General features: G+C 35.6%; 1 protein-coding gene across 1 annotated transcript in view; it reads right to left on the bottom strand.

Annotated features, from left to right (window-relative positions):
• Positions 1-6,401: 6,401 nt before the first annotated feature.
• The window catches only part of LOC135223498 (tryptophan--tRNA ligase, cytoplasmic-like), a 6,789-nt gene continuing 930 nt past the window's right edge, over positions 6,402-12,260 (bottom strand). The window contains exons 2-7 of the mRNA XM_064261942.1: positions 10,923-11,030; positions 10,486-10,683; positions 9,786-9,978; positions 8,747-8,920; positions 8,393-8,587; positions 6,402-6,531 (exon numbers count right to left, since the gene is read on the bottom strand). Coding sequence (XP_064118012.1) covers positions 6,421-6,531; positions 8,393-8,587; positions 8,747-8,920; positions 9,786-9,978; positions 10,486-10,683; positions 10,923-10,960 — 909 coding nt within the window. The 5' untranslated portion in view covers positions 10,961-11,030 and the 3' untranslated portion in view covers positions 6,402-6,420. The remainder of the gene's footprint in view (positions 6,532-8,392; positions 8,588-8,746; positions 8,921-9,785; positions 9,979-10,485; positions 10,684-10,922; positions 11,031-12,260) is intronic.

The following is a 12,260-nucleotide window of genomic DNA, read 5'->3' as shown; positions in this document are numbered from 1 at the left end:
ATGTGGGTTTGTATGTTAGAAATACAAATTTTATTTTAAATTTTTGGCCAAGTTGCAGTACACATTACCTAAGGACGATCAGTCCTCATTCCCCTCTTGAATATCAGCCAGTTTGAATTTGCTGTTTTATCCAAGGATTTTGAGAATAGTATCAGTATCTGTAGGTTTGTTGAAGGCCTTATTCTGTTAGTCCTCTTGATGGAGTGCAAAGGTGTACATGATCTATCTATGGTTCGGCCTTTGACCATGCAAATCGATAAACACTTTTTTGCAAGCTAGCATAATTAGTCAATCCATAACATATATGAGCGCCTCAGCGGCGTGGTTGGTATGGTATTAGCGTCCCACCTCGGTGGTCGCGGGTTCGATTCTCGGCCATTCCATTGAGGAGTGAGAGATGTGTATTTCTGGTGATGGAAGCTCACTCTCGACGTGGTTCGGAAGTCACGTAAAGCCGTTGGTCCCGTTGCTGAATAACCACTGGTTCCGTGCAACGTAAAAGCACCATACAAACATAACATTTATGCCCTTGCATCCTGGTTTGCATTTAAATAGTGTGGTTTTAACTATGGAATATAAACTTTTGAGAAGCATGTAAGTGATAGTCAAACCTTGGATTTTGCACACCCTGGTTTTAGTCAACTTTTTCCGACCAAATTTTTTACTCTGGTTTCATATGTTTCCTCTGAATTGGTTTCATACGTTTCCTCTGAATTTGCAACCTTGCAAGCACTTTTAGTGCCCACCTCTTGAATAGCCCTGTACCAGTTCCCAAAGCATCCCTCATTCTCTTGTGACCCATTCTGCTTTTGTGCTATTTTATTCAAGTACAGCTGTTGAATAAGGCGTAAAAGCTCCATACAAACAAACAAACCATCATGGACATGTGGCCAAAGTAAGTTCCAAGTGCCAGCCCTTCTTTGTATAAAAAAAAGAAGGAAAAAAAAAGGGCAATGCAATACACTACATAATTTAAGAACTTTCAGCAAAGTGTTGTGGGCGTTAATTTGTGGAAGGACAAGGATGTTGCATGCCGATATCGGAAAGAAAATACCTACAAGTGCGGCTGTTAATGGATTTAAGGCCTGCAGAGGCTGGTTAGAAAACTCAAAAAGCAAATGGGCATACATGATATGCGTACCATCTCCTGACGAAGAGAATTAAAAGTTTATAAATCATATTTATAATTTCCTATAACTTGTCTTTTTTCAAGTTAATTTCCTCTTTTAAGTCCGTAGTTTTATAGTTTTTCTGTCCATAAGGAGTTTGAGGTGAAGATTAAAGAAAGATTGTTGCTGGTGTAACTAGTTGAGGGGGAGAGAGATAGAAATAATGTAACGCTTTACAGGCAGTCCCCAGTTTCTAGCACCATAAAATCTGTGCTTCATGGCGCTGCCACCAAGTTCTGGCTAAGGCGCCGACAATAGTTATGGCTGGCTAAGGCGCCTACAATACTTATGGCACCATAACAAACCATTAACCGATTTTCAGCACATTAACCAGATAGTGCCATAATAAATCAACTTTCGGTTAATGGCGGTTTTCGCTTGTCAGCTCCCACCAAGAACGGAAACCCCCCAGGCACAATAGTTTTAATTTACAGAAAACTAAACTGGATAGAATGCAAATCAATCCTTAACACAAACATTAAAAGCAATATGTATTCACTCTTCACATAAGAAAACATTCTGAAAATCCATGCTAAAGAGTTCAATAAACAAGCACAGATTTTCAAATTATAAACCTTCAAAGTAGGAGATAACGTATTAATTACTGGTGAAGTAGTGAAAATCTCTGAAAATGGCTAATCAAGGGTAAAATTTCCACAACATAAAAGGCTTGACCAAAAAGCTAAGCAAGGATGCAAAGTTCATAAAAAAAAATCTTGAATACCAAAAGTAATAGTCACAATGACATGTTAACACGAAGGACAAGTCCAAACGATTGAACTTTGTTTGATGTGATCGACAGGAGCGGAGAAACATTGGGTAAAGTTCTGATGCCTGCTGTTTCTACGCTTCTGACATCACATCGAACAAGGACTCTGCTTTAGATACCACTGAATGAAAGCAAAAGGCACAAAGACAAAACCTAACTCAAGTGATAGCACAGGCAAGAAGGTACAAATGAACAACATCAGAATATGTGAAAAGTGATAAAGCACATAAAATCATATGCAACATAACAAAAATCAGCACAGCTCCCCAGCACCTCAGTGGCGTGGTCAGTATGGTGCTGGCGTACCACCTTGTTGGCCGCGAGTTCAATTCTCGGGGCAATCCATTGAGGCGTGAGAGATGTGCATTTCTGGTGATAGTTCACTTTCGACATGGTTCGGAAGTCACGTAAAGCTGTTGTTCCCGTTGATGAATAACCACTTGTTCCATTAAACGTAAAAAAAACCATACAAACAAAAACAAACAGCACAGCTCCCAAGATGAACAGCAACTACTGCAATTTTTCTTGGCATTTGGAGTTTAACCTAATTCTTTCCACAGTGACCTACAAGAATAATTGCTGTGAATACTAAAGTATTTGCTAGGGAACTTGCAAGAACCAAGTGTTATAGTCATAAAAATAGTTTTAAGTAAACCATTGAGCTAAAAATCTTAGCTCATAAGGCTGGCTTGAAGGTCTGCACTCTTAAAATAAAAGGAATGATTAATTGGATTATACTTTTCTCAAATTTTCAAAAATATGCTATGAACAGAATAATGAGCTACATTTTCAATTTATGTGGATTTATAAGAACAAAAGGAAAGGAACATATCTTTTTTATGTGGTGAACATTAGACTACAAATTGACCGACTGACTTACAACTTGTAAATTGCACATTTCATTTTCTGTCTTCATACTATTATCAGTGTAACTTTCCAAAAATAATGAAGAGCCACATTCAAAAGCTGGTTATAGGAGACATTCTGATATGCACAGTAACAGGCTTTTCAACATACAGTGGGGCATCGCTTAATCGCGGATCAGCAATCACGGAATCAGTCATTCACGGGTTTTTTTCTTGGACTGCTTCTCATGCCATATTGCTGGTATGAATCGCAGCATCGCAAGTTGTGTATGCAATGTTTATCGGTAGGCTAAAGGCGCTGTCACACTAGCAAAATTTCCGTCAACTTTTCAAAGAAGTCAACGTCATTCCGCACCCTAGTTGTCACGCGTTCTTCTTCATACCGTGATTTGTCGTCGTCAAAACTTAAACAAACCATCTGTGATTTCCCGGAATGAAAAAACAACTATGCTTTACAACAATCAACTAGTGGGTCGTGCTTGCATGTTTAATGATGCTGCATAGAATTTAAAAAAAAAAAAGTCTGGGTTCGGTCCTGGTTAAAAAAATGTGGTTTTATTTTTAAAAAAATAAGCTATGCCTAGCCTAGATAGGCTATTCATAAACAACCACAGTCAGACTGTATTATAAATTAAGCTAGAGAAACTGCAAAAATTTTAAAGATTTTAATTTATATTATTTGCTAATGCAAAAAAAAAAAAAAAAAAAAAATGAGAGCAGACCTAGGCTAGTATATAACAATCTGATACTCATGATATAGCATGCTTATCTGTATAAAGTCAGCAGGTTCAGGAAAGTCGCATGGTGATCTCTTGGTAATTTTATCATTTAAGACCCTTTTTAAAAAAACTATCATACTTTCCCCCCCAATATCTTCTATCAAAAACTGTTCTAGCAATCTTGTCCACTGTACCAAGAACTCCATCTTGCATCTGATAACTTGAAATGCGCGCTCTCCGAGATATAAACAAACAATAAAGTCGACGCCGACGATAGCGGCCATCAAGATGGCGTTGGTTGAATTCGATCGGTACCGTTTTCAAAATTCGTAACGACGACACCGGAAAGTCGTCGTCAAAACATTAAAAGTCAACGTCAAATTCAAAAGTCAACGGAAATTTCGCTAGTGTGACAGCGCCTTAAGCCTCGGCCGCGGTCCGATAATCACCAACATACATGAAACAAACTCACATTATGATTAACTGGCAATAAAGGTAATAAAACTATTCTCACTTTATATATTATTGGCATATCTTCATAATAAATAGCCTATTCAAGGTATATGTATAACGTTCATTGGTTGACTAAACCTAGTTGCAGTGCGATAACCACCAACATACATGAACAGATTCTCATTACGATATTAATTGACAATAAAGGTAATAAAACCATTCTTACCTTATATATTATAGGCATATCTGAATTAAGTTCCATTCAGTAACTAAAAACAGTGATGATACCGGTAAAACGACATCAGTTGATTATTTTAAGAATGTAAACAAAACCAGAATGCAAATGGTAGATCGCTATGTTCATATCACAATACCATAATATGCTAATAATACATGCAGTATGATTAGACACAGTAAAACAACAGTTTTATTAAAATGATCATCATTCTCAATACACAACTATTATTCAACTTTTGTTAATGAATATCTGTCAATGTTACAACCTAATCAAACAACAGTCTCTCTCTCTCTATATACGTATATAGAGAAACTACTGATTGCTGACGTCATCTGCCATAACTATCGAGCGTTTATTGAGTTGTGTTTAAGAATTGTCATTGCCGATATTCAATGGTGGCTTCCAAAGGCAAAAATAAAAGACATTTTTACTCATTCTTCATGTGATGGAGATCTGAAGAAAAAATATCTCTCTCTCGAAGAGTAAACGAAATACGTAAAACCATTTTTTACTTTATATATTATCGTCATATCTTTGTAATAAAAAGACTATTCGTGGAATAATTTCATATCAGTGAAATAAACTTTTATCTATGCGAAGATAGCCAGCTGACAAAATGTACGTACGTACGTATATGAAAATCAAATTATGGTAGCTTTCACAGCAAGATTATCTTTCGAAATTGTAATAATGTTTGGGAATTTACGTAACATTCATTTTCAATACACAATATCATTGTTATTTGGTAGTAAATTGTCAGGGGTTTGTGGCATGATGAAACAAACAAAATAAAGTTTTCCTTTTAGGCTACGTGCTTAGAAAAACATAAATAGAATCAGCTTTGCAACTTAAGTTTATTTTGATATTTTTACTGATACAATTACTATCATTTGTACTACTAACACGTGTAGAAATTTCGCATTTTAATGCTAGCTTTCATTTTCTTGAGGTAATTAGCAAGAAAATTTTCAATCCAGCATCTGGCAGGATTGATTGTATGGTGTTTTTACGTTGCATGGAACCAGTGGTTATTCAGCAACGGGACCAACGGCTTTACGTGACTTCCGAACCACGTCGAGAGTGAACTTCTATCACCAGAAATACATATCTCTCACTCCTCAATGGAATGGCCGGGAATCGAACCTGCGACCACCGAGGTGAGAAGCAAACACCAAACCAACCACGCCACTGAGGCGCTTGCATCTGGCAGGAAAACTTGCATTTGTTTTCAAGTACATCTAGCATACGCATTTTGACATCAAAACTTTGTAATGTGAAGTTTAATATTTCTTTTAATCTACTACGTTTGATATATCATGTAAGAAAAAGAACAAAATCTTGCAAAACCATTTTCAGGAATTGAACAGAAAAAGAGCAATCGGTTGAAATTGGCTGGGTGGCATTGTTTGTATGACGTGAATTTTTTAGCACTTTATGGAGCAAAATATAGCAAGAAATTGCCATTTGGCAACACTGGCCTGCCTACGTTTTATGTTATTGAGGTCGTGTTCGCCGCGTTCTTTAAATTGTACCCAAATAAACGAGTTAATTATGTGGCATCCGAAAGCCCTGATTCTTTTACTCTTATGGGAAAGAAGCCTAAACGTCAGATGAAGGTTATTATGTGTAATATATTAACATGTGTTGTGAAGAAAAGAGGCCCACATGAGCATGCATATGTAAGCTTTTAGCTGTAATTCAAAGCATAGTAGGCTACATATGTACAGTAGCACGTATACAACATATATTTTTAAGGCTAATGTTGCAAAATAACTTTGAAACTATCTTGAATTTAGTTTGTGATAGTTGAAGACATATTTGGTGTTTGAACTAAGTATGCAGTTATAAACATTGGAATAGTGGTTGTTGGGTGGGTTAACTATTAAAATAGGCAGTTTTTAGCAATTTTTGAGGGGGGTACCAGGATAACACGGATATTTACTTATCACGGTGGGTTCTGGGCCCTATCCCCCGCTATTATCGAGGCCCTACTTTAGTATGGTAAGGACTTTCAAAATTCCCTGCAATACTTAACAATATGGTTGTTTCTTAATTTTCCGAATTCTAAAATAATATTAATACTGAGGTCTCATCACATGAGACATTCCAAATGCAAATGGGAGGTAATTGCAGTATAATTGTATAATGGTGCTGTTGGAGATAGTATCAAGGATTAGAAACATTAAAGCACTAGAAACCATATAATTCATTGCTTTACAACAAAATTCAAAGGCCTCGGAGTCATGAAGTTCTTTACATCATCAGCTGTTACGGCTTTCCGCCGTTCTTGATGCTCTGCAATCATTCTCTGGAGGATCTGAAACAAACATGGTTATTATTATCCATTCAAGAATTTTACTGTAAACAAACATATCAGTTGATCAAACATAAGCATTAAGAGAAAACAACTCAGAATCTTTATTACTGTTATCTGGTTACACTAGTATATATAATTTTGTTATTGACTACATGAGCCAAGAATTTTGACTTAGGGGTCTAGTAAAAACTAATTACAATTAGTCCACTCAATTAGGCTTTTTGCCTGTGACCCAACCTGAAACGAGCATACTGGCAGTGCCCCAAACTGAAATGAGCATACTGACAGTGCCCCTAACTGAGACAAGAGCATACTGGCAGTGACCCAAACTGAAACAAAGTGTATTGGCAGTGACCCAAACTGAAACAAGAGCATACTGGCAGTGCCCCAAACTGAAACGAGCATACTGGCAGTGCCCCAAACTGAAACGAGCATACTGGCAGGGCCCCAAACTGAAACAAGCATAGTGGCAAGAACTGAATATACTTCTCACTGAATAATAAATACATCCACCAAGTAAAGAGTACCACAACAAAGTGGCATACTACTGCACATAAAACATAATGTTCTTTACAGTGCCTTTTCAGTCTTAAGCTGCAGTGTGCTATGCCCTTCCTCTTAATCTGTTCTCTTTGCCTCTTCTAAATTAGCTGTTTTAAGTACCTAATAAATCTTTACCTTGCTTCCATTTTCACCTTTTAAGAATAAATCCTGAGTAACCCCTATGAGAAACTGGAAATGTGGCTCACTGGTCTTGTTAAACTAGCAATAACGGCCTAATCTTAACTTTCTGAATGTGTACCATACACGAACCAAAGTTTTGTAGAAATTTTTTAAAACTTTAAAGCTGTGATCTATACACATATATATACTGTATTCTTGTCCAGTGCAATATAAACAATCCAGATATATGTGATACAGTACATCAAACTGTTCATGCACCATAGGCACTGATTCCCAAAAGCTTGGTAGTTTCCCCTTCCTCCTCCTCTTCCCCCTGTCCACTGACAAATTCTCATGCTTTGCCTGATTTTGGAACTAAAGCTGTTTACAAATCTACTTTGAAGTTTTATATTACATGGTTGTACTTTCTATTCCTTCTTGCTATGTACACCATCATCCACTACTATTCAAATCATTCAACTTCATGCATTATGTAGGAGTCAATTCCTGCCCCTCCAAAATTTACCTTCTGCTTCACCAAATCTCCTATGTGATATTCCTGTTATTATGGGGTCTTCTCTAAATCATGGTAAAGTATCTTTCCCTACTTGTATAACTCTTAAATACAAGATATATTGTCCGATTCCTACCACGAATCCCCAACTTGGAAAAGAAGTCCTCCTACTCTCTGCTTACATGGTTGCTAATAGCATTCATCTCTATGACATTCACATATAGCTCCTTCAAATATCACTAGATAGAAGCCGAATACCCTATTAACAAACATATGCTACATCTCTCTTCTTCACTCTCTTACATTTGGGGCACAAATCTCAGATAACTACTTCCTACGTCAACACAACCAATTCCCCCAGCAAATAACAGTAGTAAATAGTTTCTCAGTGTGATGAGTATAACGAAAGCCTCAACTCCCATACCAAACTAGCTTCCTGATCCACTATTTTTATGACATTTCACCTTCAACTCCTTGCAGTATTTCACTCTACACATCATCACAGTTACTACAGTACCTATTGGCCTTTCAAGCTAATTATGAATGTCTTGGTACTAGGACAAGCAATTGTACCAACTTTGGCCTATCTTCCAGCTTCTAGGGTCGACCTTAAAACATTTAGCTATGATAAACTTAATCTAATTCACAACATTTAATATCCAAATAAGCTAGCTGATGGATTACCTTGATTAGCTCTGCTTTTAATTCTCCTGTTAGCATCTCTCCTGAGGAATACTGCTTTCGTATACTCTCTAGCTTTTCATCATCTTCAAGGAAGAACTGCAAGTACAGGAAGGAGACATCGACTTCACAATCTCCCCCCTTTTCTCTGTGTTCTTCAATTGTATCTCGACCACCAGAGAAAGCATATTTGTTAACCTGAAAGAGAAATACAAACAATCTTACAGAATGTACCTAAAATATTTCATGGCCCCTAATTAAGAAAAGATGAATAATATTCTGTTTCATAATACCTAATGACAATACTCGTCAACAAAAACTTAGAAGTATTCTTTCAAGCTGTTAACAGATAAGCACCTTCTTCTTGATTTGATTTGCTGTATCAGTCAAGAATATCGATGAATTTTCATCAGAGGCACTCATTTTACTACTAGCTCCTTGCAGGGCAGGGAAGAATGTAGAGTGAAGCAAAGCTGGTTTCTGGAATCCCAACCTTGGTGCTACATCTCGAGTCATACGGAAATATGGATCCTGTAGGGAAAGTTATCAGAGGAATTAGTGATGTCTAATTTCCTCTTCCACTCTGAAATTACAAGTAAAGTAAGTCACATGAATGTTATGATAATACAGTACACAACTAAAACCGGTGATACATTTCTTGAAAAAATGAAAAACTAGTAAAATTTTACTTTTTCAAAGATCCCAAGGTATGGTGGTAAGTTAACCTTAAACCCTAAATGTGAATATAACTGAATACTCAGACCCCATAACAAAACAATCTGTGAGACAACAGTCATGTTCACCCAAGAACAACTCAAATGGACTATAAATTAAACAACATAATCTGATTCACATCTGTGGCCTTTGGCAAGATGATAATTCCAATAATTTACCATAATGACAAAAAATCTAACACTTCCAGTCTTCCAGTTATAAGTGATGTTTGACCCTACCTAAAATCATTTCTGTTTAATCTATTCATTCTCTCCATATTCAAGATATTTTGATGCATATTCTAAACACCGACTTGAAAATTAATTCCTTCTTGTACACGTTCCAAAATCATAAAACTTAATCACTAATTTTTCTTACTTTAACACCCTAACAGATGAAAAAACATTCGGAACTGAACACCTTACACAGTATTTCAGGACATGACAGAATAAAACTTAAAAGTCAAACACAATGGCCTACAGCAAAATTACCATAACACATTCATCTGGATAACTCTTTACTGTTTCTGGCATTAACTCAGATGTTTTATCCAGCTAACAAAACAAGTTATTTTCTTACAAAAAATCGGTTCCCAAATATTAAATGCTGTAATGTTTTTCACAAGCTATACAATACATGAATACCCAAATATTCAATAACTACGCAGTAACAACAATAATACCTGATCAATGGCACATGGAATCAAACAAGGAATGTCCTTCTTCCCTCCAAATATAAATGGAAAACTTGATGAGAAACTTGGAACAGCTTGAATTGCTGGGAACATTATCTTCCCTATGTTTGATGATTCATCAAATCCAAATATTCCTTTCACTTGATTGAACGTCACATGCTTCTGAACTAGCAATACATTCCTGGTAAACAAAAAGAACTAATGAGTTCAAAATACTGTTGAGCAATGAGCATGATAATAAATTACTAGTAGTATCAGTAATATTCGTTACCCTCCTGCAGACGCCCTGCAATGTACGTATGTCACAGCCTGTATATAAATTGGAGCCAAATTTATTTTTAATCTAATAAATGTCTTAATGTGTAACACCAGAACCTCACATTATGTGATGAGGAAAAAAATGTAAGGGTTTTCAAATTCCTGAACTATACTTATATACTGTACATCAAGCTTTTGAAGTCACTTCAAGTCATTAACTTTTTAAATAAGTGGTCTGGTTAAATTACCTGCAAACAAGAATTATGTGTAAATAACACACAGATCTTAATGATTGGTGTAAAGCACTGACAAAACCTTGATATATTTAATCAATGGGCAATAACACTTCACTCTTAGCACATTTTTATCAGACTACATTAGGTCAAACATGAATTTAGTAGAACCACTTCAAGTGTAGAACCACACTTACTTGTAAAACTCTCCACCAATAAAGTCAATATCTGAGAAGATAAAAGTTTTGTTCTTGTCAAATCCAACAGCAATAATATCCTTTGCATTTTCATAAGCAAGTTTATTGCACTGATCCAGCTTCAAGTCTTTCCACAAATACTTCTCATCATCTGTGAGCTGGATGACAAGAGGAACATCAAAGACATCCTGTAACCATCTGAGTAAAATAGAGCCATTAGTAATTTTCTATATAAAATTACAACACCTAGGTACCTGCCACCACACATGCAAAAAAAAAAAAAGTACACAGTAACAGAATTATTTCATGAAATATAAATTATTTACAGTAAATATGGAATTTCAACCATTGGTTTTTAAAGAAGCAATTATTAGACACAAATGTAATATACACAAAAATATTATTCAGAACTGCAACAACAGAATGTCAGAACTTACTTGGTCATAATAAAAGGGATGAGATGACCTACGTGCATGGACTCGGATGATGGGCCTCGACCAGTGTACAGAAAGAATTTTTTACCAGCTTCAACGAGGTTCAAAATTCTAAAAGAAAGGAAAAGGCTCTGAAGACATATATTTCCTCTAATTAACCATTCTTCAACAGTGCATGTTAGGCAATGTATGGGCTGTAATACATTATCTTGCATAAAAATTACCAAGGATGTTCATGACCTTTGCATTTGGTTGTAAAGCAAATTGTAATAATATATGAAAAAAGTATTCATTAGCCTGATATGTGACCTCAAATATGACTCCTAGTTAAACAATGAAAACCATCTTCATAAAGAATTGAACTAAAAAACACACAGTAAACTTAAACTACTATTATACATCTTATGTCAATTATACTGTAAAATGACATTACAGTAACTGAGGACTGCACTAGCAGGTGAGTGATAAATATTTTTGCTAATGAATTTGATAAAATACTAAAATAGATTTAGCTCCAACTTTTAATCATGTTGATAACCGATTAAGAACTCCCCCTTTAAATTTATAGGTGATCTGTTATCCCTGAATAAAATGGTATATTATATCAATATATATCCTAACGTTCACAAGATCTCTAACACTAATAATGATACATATAATGTCACCTCATTTTTAGATACTCAAATTCAAAGCTAATTATCATTATCAAGTATGTAAATGTTTTTACACCTTTTCGCTTGATGAGGTTAGATGTGAAATTAATATATATGCACACTCATTTGTCCTATGCTCTTTTCTCCTGAACTCCTATCAGGCCTAGGTCTTCATCTACTACCTTTTCCATATGTATCTTCACCTTGCCACTTTATTATCTATTATTTCTAAACTACTGAACCTTAGCCCTTATCATCACATGTCCAAACCATCTCAATCTTTTAAGATTCCAGTCTGTTTTCTAGCCCATAGATACCACATCTCAACCAATTCCTCATTCATAATAATACTAACTTCCCACAGTACACAAACCATAAATCTTAACAGTCTAGTCACATCTTTACACAAACAATAAACCTCTAAAAATGCATATACCCAAGTACTATAATTTTTTTCACATAAAGTGCATTTAGTTATGAAAATTATATGAAACTACAATAATTTGTGAATATTTCTGTGAAAAATATTGGATATAGGAAAATTTTCCATGAATAATGGGTATAAGCGGCACATAGAAAATTCTGGGAACAGGCAAGTCTGCTAACAGCGGGGGTCCACTCTATTTTCAACACAAAATGTAAACATCTGACTGTCTTGTTCAGATAAGTATTTAGTTTAATTTTCTTC

This window comes from Macrobrachium nipponense, chromosome 10 (genome assembly GCF_015104395.2).
Source record: "Macrobrachium nipponense isolate FS-2020 chromosome 10, ASM1510439v2, whole genome shotgun sequence".
NCBI lineage: Eukaryota > Metazoa > Arthropoda > Malacostraca > Decapoda > Palaemonidae > Macrobrachium > Macrobrachium nipponense.
Note: the sequence above shows the minus strand (reverse complement) of the source record. Positions and strands in the feature narration are given on the sequence as shown.